The sequence below is a fragment of the Epinephelus fuscoguttatus genome, linkage group LG16 (genome assembly GCF_011397635.1).
Source record: "Epinephelus fuscoguttatus linkage group LG16, E.fuscoguttatus.final_Chr_v1".
In the NCBI taxonomy this organism is placed as follows: Eukaryota; Metazoa; Chordata; class Actinopteri; order Perciformes; family Serranidae; genus Epinephelus; species Epinephelus fuscoguttatus.
Genome location: NC_064767.1, coordinates 23,891,707 through 23,914,333, shown reverse-complemented (window position 1 = coordinate 23,914,333; position 22,627 = coordinate 23,891,707). Strand labels below are relative to the sequence as shown.

The 22,627-nt window shown below is 38.9% G+C and overlaps 1 protein-coding gene across 1 annotated transcript in view; it reads left to right on the top strand.

Annotated features, from left to right (window-relative positions):
* eys (eyes shut homolog) overlaps positions 1–22,627 on the top strand; it is a 233,308-nt gene that overhangs the window by 64,982 nt on the left and 145,699 nt on the right. Inside the window, exons 16-23 of the mRNA XM_049600306.1 lie at positions 2,064–2,177; positions 2,775–3,008; positions 6,710–6,832; positions 6,937–7,050; positions 11,962–12,075; positions 13,917–14,030; positions 19,247–19,444; positions 21,077–21,198. Of these exons, the coding sequence (XP_049456263.1) occupies positions 2,064–2,177; positions 2,775–3,008; positions 6,710–6,832; positions 6,937–7,050; positions 11,962–12,075; positions 13,917–14,030; positions 19,247–19,444; positions 21,077–21,198 (1,133 nt within the window). The remainder of the gene's footprint in view (positions 1–2,063; positions 2,178–2,774; positions 3,009–6,709; positions 6,833–6,936; positions 7,051–11,961; positions 12,076–13,916; positions 14,031–19,246; positions 19,445–21,076; positions 21,199–22,627) is intronic.

Below are 22,627 nucleotides of genomic sequence, written 5' to 3'. Positions count from 1 at the left end.
CGATGTGTTCACCATCATCACTTGAGGTCTGTGAGAGGGTGAGACTGCAAGCTGCTGATAGACAGTCCTCATGTGTCCTTCAATCATTTATTGTATTATTAATCCTCACACAAGTTGATGGATCTTAGTATCTGCTTATCTGTCCCTGCAGATATCCAGATAGTAATCCAGTTAATAGGTTTTTCTTGTGAGTGAATTTATCCACAACATTAAGCCTACACACATTGAAATGCAGAAATGTTTTTGTATAAGAACTGAACCATGGCTATATAATGTGGGTATTACTTACATACTGTATACATACTATATACATAAGACCTTCTTTTAGAATATACTGTACAGTATTTATAGGATAAGATGCAGAAATAAAATGCATTTTGATTACCTCACTCATCTGTACTGTGATGTGGTTGAATATAATTTCTTCCCGACATGAGTCAGGTAGCATATAATTAGAGTTCTCCCTATACTGATAACAGTATCGAAAAAAGCCTCCAATACTGCCTAACATTTTGGATTGGGTATTGGAGTGAGTCTTTGCACCAATCTAATGCCATGTAATTTAGAAATTAACTTTAAAGTGGTGTCACACAGGGATTTTATCCAGCTCTTCTGGAAATCAGCTCTTTCTCTGTAGTCTACACAGAAAGTTGCACTCTGTAGCCACTGGCAACTACTGCTTTTTCTGTTAAAAAGGAGTTACTTTGTGGTTAAAAGTATAACGTTAGCTGTTAGCAAAATGTCAGCAATTTGGCAACTTTCTTCATGTTGAACAAAAGATTTAACTTGAGCCATCCCATATAACAATGACAGCACCCATTTCACATCCATACAGGGTTAGTAGGATAGTATAGTAGTATTGTAGGTGATTGGCAAGTCACAGAAACAGCTCAGAAATCTGTTTGACAGTGCTGTACGCAGGAGAGCTAAACATATAACTGCTGATGCCTCACATCCAATACGCCCAGAGTTTGAGCTGCCCCCGTCTGGGTGTAGATTCAGGGAAACAGTTGGAACATATGTAAGAGGTCCTTTATCCTCTATGCCATACAGGCTATGCACACAGGATGACTGTATCAGGGAATACTACTATTTTTATTTCATGTTGTGCTCTCTTTTACTATCTGTATAACTTAATGCTCTTATTGCTTATATATGATACTATTGTATCATATATATATTGTTAAATTGTACGTTTTTTAATGGTGGTAATCTGCGTCTGGATGTCTTTTAATGGTATTTTATCAAAGGGATTGTTTACTATGAAAGGAACTTCCTGCCATTACATTGCATGTTCCTCGTACCTGAAATTTCTGAGGTAATAATTAGAATATATCAGTTAAAATATGGATATTAGCCCACGTCTAATTTGTTACTGTCATTACATTTCATTGCAATAATTAACAGTTAATTACTCTGTACAGGTAATTAAGGTAATTATAGACAATAAGCCTAAATAATCAAGGCATCATTCACACAGTATTTGACATTTTTTCAGTAACTGCCTTCTTACAGTACATTGTAAATAAATGCTCATTAGTGAACCTGTAACATGCTGTAAAATTGGATCATTTTAATTATTACAACATGATTTCATTGTGTAAACGGCAGAGAACTATAAGGATAAAAGGGTGTCGGAACATCTCTACTTTTAATACAGTAATTGTTTTACTCATTCATAACAGATTTGTTTTGTTTGTTTAATCAGTAATTGCAAAAACCACAGCGTCACTTCTGTATATTGCAATGCAGCCTCTCTGGAAGTCTGCAGACAGTCTCCCTAAGGTCCCATGTGGACTGGATGAATTGCGGATCAGGACAGCCCTCAAACTTCCCGTGAATGTGCCCGCAAAGTTTGTGATGCTGCAAATCCGGACAGTTGGCTTCGGCCATGTGTGCCTCACGTCACGCTAGTTCATTACACTAATGGTTGTCGCTCTCTGCAGTTAAACTTATTTTAGGCCAGGATATTAAGATGTCTCATTATGCTGGTGATGTGTTTGTTTTCTTAGTGTGTGTTCATTTTTATGGCACTCAATTAACAATCTTTATTTACTCATCAGGTAAGAATTGCTCCACATCTGTCTCCACGTGTGCATCAGATGTTGAGTTCTGCAAAAATGGAGGAACCTGCTTCTACAACTCGGCTGGGGAAATACAGTGTATTTGCCCTGCAGGTATTAAAGCACATTTATACGGTCGATTGGTAATGAAGCTCAGATTTGTTTTGATGCATGAATCAAGCTTGCCGTTTGCTCTTTTATTCAATACTACAGTAATTCCATTTTGAAATGTAGACACACAACAGTGTGCTGAGGAAAAATAATACTAAGCTATATAATCATTATAACCCCAGTGTGTCATGAGCTCTTCTGCGTTTATCCTGCATCAATCCCTCTTTTTTAAATTCAGCCCTAAATGCATTTGAAAACATATTAGTGTTGTTGATTACTGTGGTATCACCACAACAGCCAAGTGAGTACCATCAGAAAACACATGTATAAATCCATAATTTAGTTACAATGGGTGAAAAAAGCCACACATCACAGTGTTTTTCCTTATGTAGGTTGTGTTTTGGTGCTGAAATCCCTCTTTGGTTCTAATGCTTTACGCTCTGGCTTGATAGAATATGTAAACCAGCAGGGAGGGAAAACTCTGGCAATCACAGCATCACGTGAAATCACAATCCCTGATCTTTGCCAGATGTGGGAAGTCAGGAGGATACTGTACACAGCACAGCACATCAATCACTACTTTGATCCCACCTCTTACAGGATACCATGGCGATGAATGCTCCTCATCTGTGAACCAGTGTGTGTCAAATCCTTGCGACCCCGAGGGGACTCTCTTCTGTGAAGAGCTGGCAAAGACTTATAGATGTGTGTGTCAACATGGGTACTCTGGGCCGCACTGCAAAACACCTATAAACCACTGTGTTGATGGCCTGTGTCAACACGGTTCAGCGTGTGTGGATCTATCAAGAGGGTTCAAGTGTGATTGTTTACCAGGTAGGTTCACCATCCAGCAGCGGCTTGTCTCAAATGGAGGCAATTCCTCGAATGAATCATGTATATAGCAGACACACTCCCTGGTTTGATGCTTTCGCTTGTTCAGCTTCCCTCTCCGTAGGAGTCTAATCTCTTTGGCCTTAAGCAACAACACGTAACAGCCTTATGAAATGTGTAAGTCAGGGCTCAGTTGATCAGGTTGTGAGCTGACTTCAAAGCGGCGAGGATGCTTGGAATTTACCCACTTTGGATCTGGATGTCTTCTAATGGTATTTTATCAAAGGAATTGTTTACTATCAAAGGGCTATCCTGCCATTACATAGCATGCTGCTCTTATCTAATATCTCTGAGGTAATAATTAGAATATATCAGTTGAAATATGGAAATTGTCTTATGTCTAATTCACAGTTAAATACTCGATACAGGTAATTAAGGTAATTATAGATAGTAAGTATAAATAAATACATCATTCACACAGTATTTGACAATATTATTTCATAGTATAGATTGTAGAGAACTACCATTTTGTACCCACAGTTACCAAATTTAACAATAAGTTACCATCCCTCTCAGCTTACTAGAAGTGAACAATGTGTGAATATGAAGTGTGTCGACATTATTATAAAAAGGCGAAACAATAGATCTGTTATCTTCTACACTGATTTTAAAAAGCTTTCAACATAAGTAAGCTCATTTTAGTCACCTATTATTACAAATATCCATATTTTACTGAAGACCAACATAAATTATGTCACTTGTTACAATTAAAGTACATTTTAGGTGCAGCTTTGTGATGCATGCTGGTTTTATGTTTAAAGGTACACCTTGGAGTTTCCTTGTGAACAGAATTATGTTTGTTTTAAGCATTTTCTACAAAAGAATGCATTATTTGTTTCTTTAGAGCAAAAAACACGAGACTTATTTACTTCCTGATAAAAGGTTTACGAAACCAATTTTGTGACTATGATAAAATTTACATCCATTGTTTGCTAACTAGCAGTCTTCTTCCCTGGCTCACACATTACTGCTACCAAATATTGAACTGTAAAGGCATATACAGTACAGGCCAAAAGTTTGGACACACCTTCTCATTCAATGCGTTTTCTTTATTTTCATGACTATTTACATTGTAGATTCTCAATGAAGGCATCAAAACTATGAATGAACACGTGGAGTTATGTACTTAACAAAAAAAGGTGAAATAACTGAAAACATGTTTTATATTCTAGTTTCTTCAAAATAGCCACCCTTTGCTCTGATTACTGCTTTGCACACTCTTGGCATTCTCTCCATGAGCTTCAAGAGGTAGTCACCTGAAATGGTTTTCCAACAGTCTTGAAGGAGTTCCCAGAGGTGTTTAGCACTTGTTGGCCCCTTTGCCTTCACTCTGCGGTCCAGCTCACCCCAAACCATCTGGATTGGGTTCAGGTCCGGTGACTGTGGAGGCCAGGTCATCTGCCGCAGCACTCCATCACTCTGCTTCTTGGTCAAATAGCCCTTACACAGCCTGGAGGTGTGTTTGGGGTCATTGTCCTGTTGAAAAATAAATGATCGTCCAACTAAACCCAAACCGGACGGGATGGCATGTCGCTGCAGGATGCTGTGGTAGCCATGCTGGTTCAGTGTGCCTTCAATTTTGAATAAATCCCCAACAGTGTCACCAGCAAAACACCCCCACACCATCACACCTCCTCCTCCATGCTTCACAGTGGGAACCAGGCATGTGGAATCCATCCGTTCACCTTTTCTGCGTCTCACAAAGACACGGCGGTTGGAACCAAAGATCTCAAATTTGGACTCATCAGACCAAAGCACAGATTTCCACTGGTCTAATGTCCATTCCTTGTGTTTCTTGACCGGAGCAAATCTCTTCGGCGTGTGGCGTCTCCTTAGCAGTGGTTTCGTAGCAGCTATTTGACCATGAAGGCCTGATTCGCGCAGTCTCCTCTTAACAGTTGTTCTAGAGATGGGTCTGCTGCTAGAACTCTGTGTGGCATTCATCTGGTCTCTGATCTGAGCTGCTGTTAACTTGCGATTTCTGAGGCTGGTGACTCGGATGAACTTATCCTCAGAAGCAGAGGTGACTCTTGGTCTTCCTTTCCTGGGTCGGTCCTCATGTGTGCCAGTTTCGTTGTAGCGCTTGATGGTTTTTTCGACTCCACTTGGGGACACATTTAAAGTTTTTGCAATTTTCCGGACTGACTGACCTTCATTTCTTAAAGTAATGATGGCCACTGGTTTTTCTTTAGTTAGCTGATTGGTTCTTGCCATAATATGAATTTTAACAGTTGTCCAATAGGGCTGTCGGCTGTGTATTAACCTGACTTCTGCACAACACAACTGATGGTCCCAACCCCATTGATAAAGCAAGAAATTCCACTAATTAACCCTGATAAGGCACACCTGTGAAGTGGAAACCATTTCAGGTGACTACCTCTTGAAGCTCATGGAGAGAATGCCAAGAGTGTGCAAAGCAGTAATCAGAGCAAAGGGTGGCTATTTTGAAGAAACTAGGATATAAAACATGTTTTCAGTTATTTCACCTTTTTTTGTTAAGTACATAACTCCACATGTGTTCATTCATAGTTTTGATGCCTTCAGTGAGAATCTACAATGTAAATAGTCATGAAAATAAAGAAAACGCATTGAATGAGAAGGTGTGTCCAAACTTTTGGCCTGTACTGTAGGTCCTTTTGCGGGAGATCAAATCAAAATAGTGACTTATTAATAATATAATGATAATAAAAATAATAATAATGCTACTGCTGTTTTGTCATTAATTGATATCAAAGTAAATGCACATTTTGTCATTTACTTGTTCATTAGAAGGAAAGGAAAGACAGCAAATCAAATAGTTGTTGGTTTTGATCTTTAGTAACTATCTAAGTCCTCCTTCATTAAAAAAAAAAAAAAAGTTTTTCTTTTGTTTATATCATCTAAAATGTCTGACCTTGACTATCCCCCTAAGACCTGAACTTTTGTTTGGTATGCATTTGTAATTTCTCCTAGCTATCTGGGATCAGTAGGACCCGATAAGTATAAAAGACTTGTCCCAATGTTCTCAAACGAGACAATAATTAAGTCCTAATGTCGGCAAACGAGTAGTTACTGATTAAGTTTTTTATCTTGTTACTGTTGCTAAAATTGGTCAAATTTGTTGCCATAGCAAACTACAAACATTATTAAGCATAAAAAAACAAGTTTCAACCATAAAGTGTGATCAGGTTTTGGACCTTGTCCTCTTTTGTGTCGGGATTCTGCAGCAGACTGACTTGCCATCTTGTTTTTACGTGGATTAGTGTATTGTTCTCTTACTACCACTAGATGGCACAAAAAAATGTCCACAAATGAGGACAAGAGGTCTGAGTAAAGTAGAATGTAGTATAAGGTCAAGTGTCATTTGTGGACACAGGATCTCAGGGGGTTAAAATGACTTGTATCTGTCCATAGTTTGTCACTAGAGAAGTAATTTCTCTATGTGGAAGAAACAGGCCCATTTCAGAGTTGTTGTTTTTTTTTTAACTTTTTAAGTGGAAAAACTTTGTTAAACAAAATGTAAATCAAAGTGTTTTTAAGGACTAACCATATGATCACTACCAAGGATCTTTACAAGGCGGTGTTAACATCCGACAGGCATTCCTTTTCAGGATTGTCGTCTGAAATTGAGAGCTCCTATAGAATATGTTGTCTTCTCTCTGCAGGTTTAACAGGCCAGTTTTGTGAGATAAACATTGATGATTGTGAAGAAAAGCCGTGTGGCGCACTGAGTATTTGTAAAGACGCTCTCGATGGCTACAATTGCTTCTGTGCACCTGGATTTATTGGTAAGTGAAAGCTATCTTGAATGTTATTCTTTGTGAGTTAAAGTGACATTTTTATTCACAGAGGCAATGTGTCAACATGCTGTGCGCCTTTCATACCTTCTAAGGAAATAACTGCGAGACTGAAGTGAATGAATGTCTCAGCCAGCCTTGTCGAAATGGAGGCTCCTGCATTGATGAGCTCAACTCTTTCAGCTGCCAGTGTCCTCTCGGAATCACAGGTATTTTATACGCTTTACTGTGACTGTGTTTGTTTGTACAACACTGCTCAAACTTTCATGTGATCAGTGATGAGAGGAAGACAATTTTGCTTCCACTCATCATGCCAGTATGCTTAGAAACATGGATAAAGGCATGTAAATTAAGAGAACATTAAGTGTTGTTGATGCACATTCACAACTATCAGGTGTCTTTTAATCAGATTTTTAAACAGAACCTCAAATACAACCAAATTAGACATTTAAACTGTGGGTGTTTTAACTCTTAGGTGATCAGCATAGAGCTCAAATAATACAGTGGTGAAAAAAGGTTTCGGACACCCTTAAAATTTTTACACAATCTCAAATATTATCATGAAATATTTGTGGAAAAATCTTTTTTGTGTTTCAAAAGGTGCGGCCGCATTAGACAGATACAAACAAATACAAATTATATTTTTTTGTTTATTGTTTACAAGAAAAACTAACAAAACTAAATTCTTGACAGTTTCAATATGTCAGTTCTCAACATTGTCGGTATCAAAGTCAACAAATAACAGAGAATGTGTTCAAAACTGAACAAAAAATAAATAAACCATCACATCATCAAATTAATATTGGCCATTGGCACGTAGTAGAGCTCTAATCCTGGCTGGCATGTTCCCCACGAGCCTTTCACACTGTTGAGGGGTAATCTTGTCCCATTCTTCTTGAATTACTGCTTTTAATTCTTCTAAATTCTTTGGTTTATGCTTTGAAACAGACCTTTTGATAATCCACCACAGATTTTCAATGGGGCTCATGTCCGGGGATTGAGCTGGCCACTCTAAGACCTGGATACTGTGCTCCTGCAGCCAAGTAGCAAGGGGCATTATCTTGTTGAAACATCCAGTTTTTACCTCGACGGAACAGTGCACGCGCAGAAGGGAGCATGTGGGTTTCGAGAATGGTACAATACTTGGTAGAGTTCAATGTGCCACCACAGACAGTGAGATGACCAACACCAGCAGCACCCATGCATCCCCAAACCATGATACTGCCTCCACCATGCTTGACAGTAGGTACTGTACATGCTGGAGATAATGCTTCGCCTGGCCTTCTGCGTACCCTCACATTAGTAGGAGGAAGATAAAGCTGGAAACTGGACTCATCTGACCACAAAATCTTCTTCCAATTCCTGGCTGTCCAGCTCTTGTGTGCCTGGACCCAACGACGCTGGGCTAACCTCTGTCTCTCATTGATCAGGGGCTTCTTGATAGCCTTGTAGGACCTTAAGCCATGATCTAAAAGTCGGCCACGTACAGTGCGGGTGGAACATTGGACACCAGTTTGGTTTGACCACTGCTGCTGAAGCCCCTGTGATGTCATTCGGCAGTTTTGCCTGCACATGCGGATCAGGATGCGGTCATTTCTTGGTGAAGAAACCCTTGGACGCCCAGATCTTGGTTTGTCTTCCAAGCTGTTGGTTCATCTGTATTTCTGCAGAGTGTATCCAACTGCTGAAGGACTGCATCTGCACTTCCTGGCTATCTGGCGGCAGCTGTACCTTTCCTGGCTGAGAATCTTTATCTTCAGGTGTGTTTCCTGCGTTAGGTTCCTTGTTTTAGCCATATTTGTGTCTGAAGAACTTTCAAATGTGCTAGCTTTATGTAGACACGAAGCTTGGCAAAAAATATTGTGTCTTTTAATAAAAAGAACGACCTTCATCACTGGTACCAAAATGACCCAATACTCAAAATTTCTTATGTATTTTTATGGAACCAATCAATTTTAAGTTTTTAATGGCTTTTTTAGCATTTATTTAGTATTTTGGCTGTGAATGTACTAAAAGAAATTGCACTTGAAGACCTAAGAGTGATTCTTAATGCAATATTTCACAAATGCATGGGGTGTCCGAAAACTTTTTTCCACCACTGTACTTATTACCTCTGCACTGATTTAATATAAGTGTGTCGATGTTCCAGTCGCTTGCACCTTGCTCAAGATGGAGCCATGTGACTGAAGTGTTGACAGTTTTTAATAAATCAATGCAGAGCTGATAAGCGTGTGCAGGTGTATACTTATTTTTCTTTGAAATTTGATCTCTGCAGATTAGATCCTTTACACCACAAAGCAGAAGAAGCAAGTAGTGTGTATGTGACCTCCACTCATCTAAGTCTATGGTATAAATATTCTTGCTAAATGTGAACTTTTGACTTATCCCCATATAAATCTGCTAACCCCACTCAAATATTCATTAAACAGGGCGATTGGTTTGATTTGGAACACGGACGGCTCATATCAGATTTCAGGAAAATCAAAGAGGCAAGAGCTCTGCTCACAGCCGAACTGTGGAAATCATATTAGAGTCCATATACCTTTCATGCTGGGGGCTGGATCTGAGGAGTTTAACTCACTTTACTTAATCTTTTATAGTCACACCTCTTGTTCTTTTTCTCCTTAAACTACAGGTGGTACTGTAAATGTATTGTAGGAATGGAAATACATACCACACTTCGAATGTCAATCTGCAAGTTTTCAAGAATTCATGACAAATTATTTTTCGATTACGTTCCATCCAACCTTGATTTCTCTCAATAACAAAAACCTTTTACTGAAGCACAGTTACAGAGGAATCACAGGAATCCCATCAGGGCAGTATTTTTCGGTGTGTAGAGGGAAGCGGCTGGTTCTGCTCATAGTATGTGTGTGGCTGGTGATGTGCTTACTTGTGCAGGTGTCTTAGATTAGACACAATTTCTGTACATTTACTACAGTCAGAGTAGATACTTACATGGATGATACAGCTGAGAAGAAAACATATTTGAGCACCTAAACAAAATATAATCCATAGACTATACAGTAGTTGTAGGAGTTGTAATACTTTCTCTCTGCAAAGAAATATACAGTACCATGGCAACAACAGATGGACACATTGACCAAAATGTCGCATTACTTAGTAATACTTACACAATGTAGTGTCCAGCTTTACACTTGTAAAGGTTAACTAAACACCCCCTGATTTTTAACAGCTCAGTGTACTCTGGTGGTAACTCAATTCACATCGACAGAAAATGCAAATAACTTTGGTCTTGTCGTGAGCGATATCAGGCAGGTCTTTGAATCTAAACTTGCCATCAAAAGACGCCTTTCTTTATCCATTTCTGCTAACAGAGGTTTGTTTCTGCTCGCCATCCACATTACTGCTGCATCGCTTCCTGATTTCCCAAACTACAGAGTGGGCCGAGGGTTGTAATTACAGATATGTTTGGAAAAGTCAAATCAACCAAACTAGCACCCCACCACTAGACTCTGGGGACTAACAGAATAAACAAAACCGCAGCAATTTCAGATTTTTCTTGACATCAGTTGTTCTTACCCATATTGAGGCTAAAATATAATGTTTATCTTCAGGGTGTTAATAGAGGAGTCATTAGAAATCCAGTGGGTTCATAGCTGTCAGAGCCTGAATATGTTAAGCAAATTGAAGGGCATTACACTATTAAATTAAACTTTTGTGCAAGTAGAAGCAAGTGGCCTGATGGTGGACATATGTGACCAAGCTAGCACCTAGTTTGGTATTAGGAGTCATCCACTGGGGACCAGCATCCATATCAAATTGCAAAATGTTGTTTTCAGTGCTGTGTGTTCAAAGCTGGCTATTTGACTGGAAGTGGTGGTTTATCCCACAGGAAGCATTAGTTTAATTTCATGGTCAGATTTTGGCAGCAGTAAGCATCCTCTAGGAACCATGAATGTCCATACCAAATTTCATGATTATCAGGCCAATACTCAGTGTGTCTTGATTGATTTTTGTAGTTAAAGGTGCATAGAATATCTCCTAAGAAGATGTAATCATTGTGAAAAGTTAAACTGTTCCTTTTTAAGTGTCAGCTGTTCAGACTCTGAGACTAGACAGAAACAAATAATGATGTGTTTACATACAGTACAGCCGATAAGTGACCAAACCTGTAGCAATAGTTTTGCTGAAACTGCACTTCTGTTCGTAATAACTGGATGTATAAAAATCTTTGCAAGTCCCCAGAGGCTTTCAGAGAAATCGAAATGTTTTTGGCTTCATTAAGCATCAGTATTGATAACGTCTCTGAGAGAACCTCAGTGTTTAAACAGTGAACTCATTCCGACCTTCAGGCCACATCAGGTCACATGGGAAGCAATGAGGTTACACAACAAGCTGTGTTTAGACCCTCTGCAGTGCTACAACAGCAGCGCAAACACTACACTGTGATTACATGCAGTGATGCTGTAATTCAAATACCTCTTCTCACTCTGACATTTCACACTATATAATAGCCTCCTTCAAAGCTTACAGAGACTGAATGTGTGAAATAGTGATAATGCACAGAAAAAAAAAAATCATCTCACGGCTTAGTTTGTGTGAAGCTGATCTGCTTTGTATTTCCAGAGTAAACACATTAGCAGGGAAACACAGAGAGAATAATTTATATTCTGTATTACATGGACTATTTTCTGTGTCATATACAATAAAGAAATAGATAGAAATCAGCTGCAGCGTGTGCTGTCAGGACAGAAAGATGACAGCCTCTTTATGTATTTTTTTCTTCAAGGAACCACTTTGTTAAAACTTGATTTAAAGCCCTCAGTTGTTGCATATCCAAAACAAAATATCACTGTCCAATTAATTTTGTTTGCACAACAATAAAAATGTGTTTATTCCATGTGTTGCATAGTGTGCACGGGAAATATCAGTCCGACCTAATTTTTGTGACAACTGTCTTAAAATACTGCAACCAAGGGATTGAAGGTGTCACCAATCATTAAATTTTGAATCTACACAAAGAGGATCTAAGTCAACTAAAACATATATTTTGCTAAGTTGAGGGAAAGTGGGAAACTGAGCATGAGTCATAACCCATAATATGGCACTTCCTGGACATGTGTGACCACTGACTCTTAAATCTCATGTCTTTACAGGGAACTACTGTGAAGTCAACGTAGACGAGTGCATATCGTCACCGTGCCTACACAGTGCCACCTGTGTTGACCTCGTTCATGGCTATAAATGTGTCTGCAAGCCTGGGTTCACAGGTTAGTGAATGCTTTTAATGTGTTCGGGTGAGGTGCATCTTCATATGTTTTCACATGAATGGAATGTACAGAGCATATGTGCAACACGTTCCCGTCTTTGCTCATAAATTATGCATTACCATTACAACAGGCATTTTCAAAGTGAAGTCCGCAGCTATCAGCAGCTTCTCTTAGAGACAGCGGAGCAGTTTAATACTCACACATGTTTTGAAGTCTTGCAGAATAATTATTTCCCTACATGTGGTGCTGTGATGCCAACTGTTAAAAGCACAAAGATGAATAATGACTCCAGATTAAAACAAAGATCATGTATTTCCACCCGTAAAAGTCAAACACAGTAACGGCTTTTGAACTGTTTCTTATTAATTGCCAATAATTCCCACAGAGCCAGATCCACAGTGCATTACAAACAGTGAATCTGGTTGCAGTGCTGAATCTTATGATTTCAAAGAAGCTGGTTTCTCTTCTTAAAAAAAAAATCCCTATGTATAATGTGTTTAGAAAAACACAGTTTAAACTTTCAGAAATTATATCTGGAATACAGTTCATGCTGTGCAGATAGTCTTTGCTGTTTCATACTTTGCTGCAGCACCATAGAGAGTCCTCACAGGTAGTTTTCGCTGTTTTCAGCACTGCAGTGCAACTTTCACATCATCTGCGTGTATAGTATTTAGATCAGAATCTACAAAAAAACCTTACCCAGTTATTTAAGGTTCATGTTGTTTTCTGACAATTTGTTTATACCCAGATGAAAGGTTGTGGTTGTTCTGAAGCAGCCCAGTCACCAGAATAAAAAGTTGGCATTGAACATTTCTGCAAACTGCTAATAAGTAACATTTGTACATTTCATACTTATCATATCAACATTTCTAAAGTGAGGTAGTTCAGATTACACGTATATGAGCTGAGTTTCACCAAGGCCAGATGACTGCCACGCAGCAGACAGACGCAGACTCATGTTCAAGACCAACAAACAACAATAGCAGGTATTTTTTAACAAGAGGATGGGACATTTCTAGCCATGATATTAGCGACAAAGCGGGTATTTTTTAACGAGAGATCAGGACATTTCCAGCCATGTTTGTTGTGACGAAAGCTGGTATTTTTTAACAGGAGTTCAAGACATTTCCAGCCATGTTATTAGCTGCAAAAGCAGGTATTTTTTAAACAAGAGGTCAGGACATTATTAGCCATGTTTGTAGTGACAAAAGCGGGTATTTTTTAGTGAGAGGTCAGGACATTATCAACCATGTTTGTAACAACAAAAGATTAAAGTTCAAGACCATCAAACAACAAACGCAGGTATTTTTCAACAAGAGTTCGGGACATTTGTAGCCATGTTTTAGCTTTAGCTTTTTGGGAGCCACGTCTGTTGCGAAAACAGCAAGTATTTTTTAAAGAAAGGTTAGGACATTTTCGCCTATGTTTATTGCAACCAAACCAGGTGTCTTAAGCCTAAACGTGATGTCTTCCTTACCCTATCCAAGTGGCTTTTGTGTCTAAACCTAACCACACCTTAACCACAGACTTTAAAACCTAAAATTGATAATTGACACTTAAAGAAATGTAAGGTTTTAACATGCCCACTACAGATGTAACATATGCCAACAGTTATTCTGGTGTCTGGGTTGTCTGGGATAATGTTTCAAGTTATATGAACAACTGTGCACCCTGTCCTCTCTGAAACACAACAACTCGGCTTCTCTTCAGATTAAACCTCCAGCAACTGCAGTGATGTATTTTCTGATTGTATCACAGAGTGTTTTAGGACTGCCAAATATTTATCACAGCAACCCGTTTGATATGACATATTTATCAATCTGTATTCTTTTCTGTCACAGGTACAGAGTGTGAATTTGACATTGATGAGTGTGCTTCATCTCCTTGCAAGAATGGCGCCACTTGCATTGACCAGCCCGGTAATTACTTCTGCCAATGTGTGGCTCCATTTAAAGGTAATGAGCACTGAGGGAATGGGGACAAAAAGCAAAGTTAATTAACTTCACATACTATTATTTTCACCTGTCTGAACTCACTTCACATGTCTCAACAAAATGAGTACATCTTCATTTGCTACCTGTGGTTAAATAAAGAAAACTTGAGTAATTAGAGAGATGTAAGCTACGGTAGGTGCTTCTGCCACACAAGTGACAACCTTCATCATTTAGTCAGAGGGTAGAGCTAGCGTCACTGTATGGCATTATCGTTGCATGTCAATGGGAATAAAAAGACTGATGGGGTAAAAAGGTGATTTGGGGTAAAGGATGATTTTACCAGACGGAGCTCTAGACTCACATTTTTTTTCTCATTTTACAAGATGATGAAAAGCTAAGACCTGATTCAAAGTGTGATCACTGTTAATAGCCATAACTAGCTTTCATAATGACATTTTATAATGGTCATCACCAGTCAATCAGAGTTAAAATGTTATATTTTTATAATGTGACTCTTTTCTTAACACAAATTTATGTATTTGATTTGCTATGTTTGTATGAAATAATAGTAGCATATCATAGTTGGCTTTAATTAATCATCTGTAGTTTATATTTCAGTGCAAGACACCAAAAAAGGTATTTATTTATTTATAGATAGTGGAGAAATGAACTAACAAGTTTGGTTATCTCATCTGTGTTTAATACAATAGGAATTTATTACTTTAATTGAAAAATGATTTAGTAGCATTTAATCAGTTGTTGTCGTTAAATGGATTCGGCATGTAATTGGGACGACACCACTTGTACCTCCACAAACAAATGATCAAAGATAAAAAGTCTAAAATGATCAGATTTTTAATGATGTTTACTCGTTGGTACAGCTTGTTTTTGTCCCATGTTAGTAATGACTGCAATTTTCTGAGTATGATTTACAACAAACACGAGCTGTTGGTCATTATTAGAGATCCACTGTAGAGTGTGTGCATGCTGGAATAGACACTCTCCCGTGAACTTCACGGAACTGTCAGTGGATGAAATTCTAGTGGTGTGTTTTCACGGGAGCACAAAAGGGCTCCATCATTAATAAACGTGAAAAAACATTCATCCAGCCAGACTCCTCCTAGACACGCTCGTCCTAACAAACCGAGCAACCAGTCAAGAAGGACCTTGGTCAAAGCCCAAGGACCACTCTGACAGATCTAATAAGCTCATTGGCTGTGAGATCTTCCTGGAAGGACAACAGTCAAGGCAGCACTTCACAAATCTAGGCTTTACCGCAGAGTGGCCAGGAGGAAATGACTCCTGAAAAAAGGCACATAGAATTTACAAAAAGGCACTTCAAAGACCGCTGACAGCGTAAGGAGGAAGATTCAGAGCGCTGATGGAAATGAACATGGAAGTCTTCAGCTGTAATTCAAAGCACTATAGAGAGCACGTCAGAAATGAGGCACAGTTGATTACCCATGTAATACCATTCCTGCTATAAGGCATGGCAGTGGCCACATCTGGATGCTGTTGCTTTTCATAGTCAAAGGGAACTGTAAATAAAACCAAATGCAAATATATTCTGTGAGCGTCTATGATAGTTTGCGATCATTAAAGCAACAGAATACAGTATGTAATTTACATGCATGGTAATAAGCATGTGTGTGCCGAATCTCCACAAAATAATCACTCAGCTTTGAGTTCCAATCTGCACAAATCACTCCGCAGCTTTGTAGAAGCTTTCCAGTGTCAATGCAATGTCTTACAAAAGCAGAAGTCTTGGTTTGTACCAGATTGTTGTTAGACCCAATCAGCACCTCATTCATCTTCCACGATCACACATTTTAGAACCAAAGTCTGTCTAAAGAAATAGAAATTCTTTGTCCTCTTTGATTTAATACACAATTTCTACTCTTTCTCCAAGTCTGGTAGTATCTCCAAACTAGATAGTCACAGCACAAGTTAGATAACACTAAAATAAGGTAGGCAGTGGAAACTTTGCTTTAATCCAGTCCTGGAGTTTGTGAACAAAAGCACTGAAAGCTGCAAACAGCTGTAGAATGGTTTGTTGATTCTCAATGAGATTGGCAGGTCTGGCAATTCTTTCACGCTGCAGCGAGTGATTTGATTCAGTGTTTGTACGAAAATATTGCCTTATGAAGCTGTAATACCGCTCCCCTCTTATACAATGACCAGTTAAGTAAGCATTTTGAAAGCATTGTGCCTTTGACAACAATAGCGCTGCCACCTCTTTCCCAAGGAAAGTAGCTATCGTCTGGTCGTGAAGTAGTTCCACTGTGAAACTATCAATAAAAGACTGTTCACTGTGTACTATATGACTGGCAAGCTGTTATATAATGTCAGAAGTAGTCACAATAATAAAGTACCAAATTTCCATATTTCCACCAAGTTTCCATGTAATATGCTGACACATCCAGAACTAAGCTTTAATCAGCTGTCGCTCCGACAACCTGCTGGCTCAGCCAAAAGCAATGATGTGCCATATAAATAGTTTTAAAGGAACACTTCACCCCTAAAGTATAATTTGTATATCAATTGCTTACTCCGAGTTACCTTGAATTTGTGAATAAAATGAGGTTTTTCTAGCATGCCTCCTCAGTGAGTGAATAATCCAACAATGGAGAAAATTCTTGATGACTTGGAGTAAAAGGGAGCCAAGTTTAAGAACAGCAAAACTATGTTGTAAGCATTCAGTTACAAACTTTTTCACAACTCATGCAGTACAATCTAAATCTGTTTTATCTAGTCTTTTGCTCAGTACCACCCAAACATGCATTTACACTAAAATCTTAGTATTTAAAACACGTCCACATAAACAGTTTCACACACAAGCGAGTAGCGCACCTAGGCAAGCACTAGTGTTTGAACTTTGCTTGTTCATTCCATTGAAATCCCACCTCCCAGTTTGTTTATTGGCCAGGACTTCTGCTGTCAGTCACACATGTTGCCACCCTCTTGTTGATAATCATGACTAGGGGTGTGCCATATCATCTTGTTCACGATGATACCAGTATAGTTGTCAATATGATATGAAAAATTCAGATTTTGATACGTCTTGTTGGCATATTGACGGCATAATGTTAACCACGGCAACAACAAGCATCCCTGAAAGCGAAACCAATACTGACTCTGCAGTGGTTTCAAAACAGAGGAGCAGCTTCAGTAGTGTGGAATAAACTGTGGCATCCTGAATGTTTGATGAAGGGCCCCGGACTTCTCAGACTCTTTTAGTGAGTAACCGCTCAGAGGGAACTCGGTCAGCAGCTCCTCCAGCAGCAGCACAGCAGCTCTCCCTCTCCTCTCTCGCCGTGCACACACGGTAGTCATTGTCATTTTATCATAAACCTTTGGTAATGCAAACCTACAGCTTGACAAAAACTACATATATGTGAATGATAGTTCTGGTAGCATAACGGCCTGTCAGAGGTTACAGTGAGATGATTAGAGGAGAAATGGCAGAGCATAAAGGTCCAGATGGGAAAAAACAACTCTATCATTTAGGATTTTGCTAAAAGAGAAGGAAATCACCTGTGGATTTATATATATATATATATATATATATATATATATATATATATAGATCCCAGAGTACATTTTTGTATTTGGGAGCTGCTGTTTAAATGTGTAGTTTGTGGTAGATTTTATTTTGTTGAACTATTAATATTGTATACAGAACCTAAATCTCACTCTGATCCTGTTGTTGAAACTAAAGATTAGAGATCATTTTTGTTGAGTTTTTACTAAATATTTGAAGGCAAACTGTTAGGTTTACATGTAAAACTATATCACTTATATTGTTGCAATTCTACTTTCTTAAATTAATAATAATTTTTATTTATTTATTTTTTTTTACTAATTTGTCATATCGTAGAGAATAGCGCCATCAAATATCCTCAATATCGGAAAAATACCCTGAAATATCGGGATATTGTTTTAGGGCCATATCTCCCACCGCTAATCATGTCCCCCATTTACTTTAATTCAATCAAGAATTTTCACTGTTTTTTTATCCTCCATTCACCGTGGAGACATGCGAAACAAGCAATATTTTCTTTGCTAATTCAACATAACACTGGGAGAGTAGTTGGCATACAAAGGATTGTTTTGGGGGGTGAAGTATTCCTTTAATTAAAGCATGCAGAAGCTATTTTGGTTTTGCACTTCCTCTACAAATAAGCAACTGATTTCCCCAGGATTTTTTTACTGATTATTTTTGTGGAAATTCTTGTAAGAATGTCCTAACAATATTTTTTAACATGTTTATTCATTTGACTGTTTTACAGAAATCATCAGAGGTAGGACACATAACCGTTGTGTTATGTCTAGTTTCGCAGCATGTAACATGTTTTATTCGCTCATTTGGCGTGCGTTGCCTGTCCTCATTGATGTACTGCACTTGCTTTGCTACCTCTGTTTATGCACGTCCTTTATTTCTTTGCCTATTATTTGTATTTCATACCTATTGTATTTGTGCTTGAGAAGAGTGATTTTCTATAACAGGCCCATGCATGATCTGAATATAATGATGTCTGGCACAATCTGTCCATACTGTTCAAGCAGTTTGCTAAAACAAAGTGATCTTGAGTCATGTTGCAAATTGTTACTTTCAGTTACAGCATTGGTAATAAAACAGAGAGCTGAACAGCCACAGGTGTGCCTGTATGTGTTGTTTTAAATCAGCATGGAACATGACTGCCAGTCAGGGCCGAGGACGGAGGCCATTCATCTGGTAATTGTTTTGTCACAAGCACAAAACATGTAATATTTATGGTACTGTAATAACGTCAGCCATTTCAAATTGACGCTTTCTAGCTGCCATTTGAGCCGCTGAGAGGATGAAACGGTTCTAAAATGCATCTAAAACGGCATCAGGAGTGTTTGACTATATATCTGCAAGGATAATCTGCAGTTGCAAATATTGTGGTTGTGAGGCAAGATTTGCAAAAATTACAATAATTTTAAATTGATTTTAAAAAATGAAGAAAGTGACTCTGGATGGGCTTCAGCTGGAACACTTTTAAGACTTCCTTTGTGTCTCTCTGTTGGTCTATTCGTCTGTTCAATAAAAAAAGCTTGACGCCACATGTTATCTACCACATAAATGTGCTCAAGGAAACATACAGTAGGGGCACAACCTTTAACAACCCCAGGTTTACAGTTCCATTGCGTTGCTAGACAGATTGTAGTCTGCTGGATGGTCCCCCCATGTGTGTTTCTTTGCCTCACTCCAGGTCATAATTGTGAGTTCTTACCCTGTGAGGCCAGTAATCCATGCGAGAACGGTGCAGTGTGTGTGGAGGAGTTGGATCAGGACCATTTCCCTTTGGGTTTCCGCTGTCACTGTCGCCGGGGCTTCACTGGCCCCCGCTGTGAAATCAATGTGGATGAGTGCAGCTCCAGCCCCTGTTTTCACGGCTTCTGCTATGATGGTAAGAAACAGCCTATCTCTCTAACATGCTTAATAACAGGCACTCGAGGTGGAAGCAAACCTCCACACACACACACACACACGCAGTAAATCTGTCAAATTTCGTTCTGCTCACTTACAGTCTGACAGGCAGTTTTCAATTAGGTCACCATGCAGCTAATAAGAGTGTTATGAGAGTGGAGTTATTCCATCAGATGTGAGGATCTAGGACATTACCTGCTGGAGCAGGCTTGATTAGTTCCTTAACATAACTGTAAAAGGAAATCAATTAAGCATCAATGCTGCCTGCATTGTGATTTGAATAATGGATGATAAATGACAAAATTAATACAGTCAAAGGCAGAATATTGTTTTTTTCTTCCTGTGGTTATCTGATAAGACATTACCCTTATGTGTTCCATCGCTAGCGTAAGTGATTAAAAACTCATTGATCAAAATAATAGTCTTCAAGTTGAGGATTAGTTCTCACCAGTTGGTCAATAATTTTTCAGTTCATTAGTTTTACATTTATTGTGAAATCTGTACAAATATTTATTGCAGATTCCTGCAATTACTGTGCACCGGTATTTTAGCTGCATTATCGCCTTCTTTCAACAAATCCTGCCAGTGATGTTTCAGCCGGAACAAATCAGTGATAGCAGTGGATCGCTATCCGTCACTGTGCTACAGTAGACCTCGGCCAGCTGTCTTGACTAATCTTCAGTGCAGCCAGTTCACCTTAGGTTAGTGAGGCAGGCCTCTAGGACCTATTGGCCGGCGCTCGGCAGCAGCCAGCCAGCCACCAGGGAGAGCACTGCATAGCCACAGTGGCTGAGATGAGTAATGCTGCTGCCACCCAGGACCTAAAGCATTTAATGAGAGTAATAGCAGCTACACGCACCAAGACAGAGTGACAGCATAGATTACGTGGTAAATCTTTGGGATAATGAAGAATCCTGGGACCCTGACTGGGGAAGTAATAAATTCACTCCTGTAAGAAGTGCAATTACCTCTGTCACCGGCTGCCTGTACACCAGTGTTGTGTTGGAGAAACAGAGTGATGCATCCTGCTTTAACATCATCAATAATTAAAGAGGGGAAGGAATGGATTATTAGACATGGGAGATTCTAACTTCTGATGGAAGAAATTGGCACATTTGTAACATCTTAATAAAGAATGGCCCCTCGAAATTGGCTTTCTCCCACTGTTGTTCTCCTTTTCTGCTCATTCAGTGTGTTGCTAGTGTGCTGAGAGGGTGAAAACAAATGACAAGGCTTTCAGGCTTTCATTGAGGAAGAGTGGGATAAGTACAGACGGGGGACGAGGAAAGTAGTGGGAGAAAAGAGACTGAATGGCCATTGCAGCGAGGTTCATTTAACGATGGTTAGAGTGTCAAACTCTGTCAGGCTGATGCAGAGGGAGGTAACCTGTCACATAGATTTAGCAACAACAGGTTTGACTTATACTGCGCGGGGCGTTTATTTCAGTGGTCATATCCATTAAAATGTGAAATCACAGTGGGTGATCGCGCTTTATAGTCGCAATCAGCACTTACCTGTGTAGAGATGTTGAACATTAGCAGGACCTACTGAGAGCAGAGTGAATTAATTTATGATGCAAGGCGCTGTAACTGTCCTACTGATCTTGTTTCAGTTGAAGACGGCTTTTACTGCCTTTGCAATCCTGGTTATGCTGGACTGAGATGCGAGCAAGACATTGATGACTGTGTGAACAGTTTGTGCAGTACTAACTCAGTATGTAAGGACCTCCATCTGGTAAGTAGACACATTTTTGTGTTTGGCAGTATAATGAGCTGATGTAACAGCATTTAAAAAGCTTTAAAATTGCACAAAGTCCTGTAAATCACTATAGTTGGTAACTCACTGAAAAGCACCACAGTCTATTATAAAATATTGACAGACCTGAATCACATAAGGCACTTCCTGTTACATTTGATGACTGTCATGCAGTTAATGTTTGAAAGCATTTCTAATGTAGTAAAACATAAACAACTGCAATAACTAATAGTTTTGCAACAGGTTTATTATTGTAGGCAAATCTGGCAGACTTTATTGGACATTTGTTCAGCAGGAGGAGATGCAAGTATGTTTCATGCCAGTTATACCCTGTGGGCTGAGCTTTTAATGTGGCAAAATGACCAAAAGGTTACCAAAGTCCAAATGGAAAATAACACAGAAGTTAAGAATTGTACATAATAAATATGAAATGCTTTCTACATGCCATCTTTTGACCAAATATTTCACAATAGAAGTCCAAAAGGATGCAAAGTAGGATCAATAATTAGACGTCTCTGAAAAGGCTAATCTTTAAGATTAATGTATAGATCATAAACATGTAGTAAGCACCATAGTTGATGCTTCTTTTGTTCATCGTTTGTAAAGCCATTTAATGACTTCACATTCTGGCAAATCCTCTACAATACAGGAGATTCTAGGACTGGGCAATATGGAGAATAACAGATAGCATTATAATTATAACCACATACTGTACCTCAATATCACTGTTGCAATGAGTATACATGGTTGCCTATTGGTGCAGCTAGAACAGTGTGATTAGTTCAGAAAATTATACCACTTTACTGTAATGCAGCCTTTGAAACCAGAAAAAAGAGAACACCTATGGTATCAGGATATCCAAAATGTAAGGCAATATGTAGCCTTATAGCAGTTACACAATAGCACACAAGGGGGAGTGCTGTTGTACCGAATATCACCTCGGCTGTGATTTGGTTGTAGGCTTGAGGCCGCAGACGGTAAAACAGCACGACCTCAAGTTTGACGTAGCTTTTATACAACAGTTATACAATTACTGTTTATTAGTTACCAGTAATGAGCAACAACAGATTAAAATTTGTTTGTTTATGTAATCTTTTTTTGGCTCCACTAACACAAATAGTTTCATACCATAACTGCACTGGGACTGGACTGTTGCCAAGCAACACGTAAACAGTTCTAAACATACGCTTGTTACTTTGTGTAGTCCGGTGGCTTTCAAACCTTTTGTGCCCAAGAGACACAGACAGGCAAGCCAAAATCAACAGATTTTTCGATGGTGGGTTGCCTTCACTGGTGCTTTGTTGTAATTTGCTCCGTACAATAAAGTTGAATATGGCCATAATAATGTGTGGTTATCACAAAATCCTACAGCACACCTGGCTTTGCATGTAGTCTGCATGTTACTGAA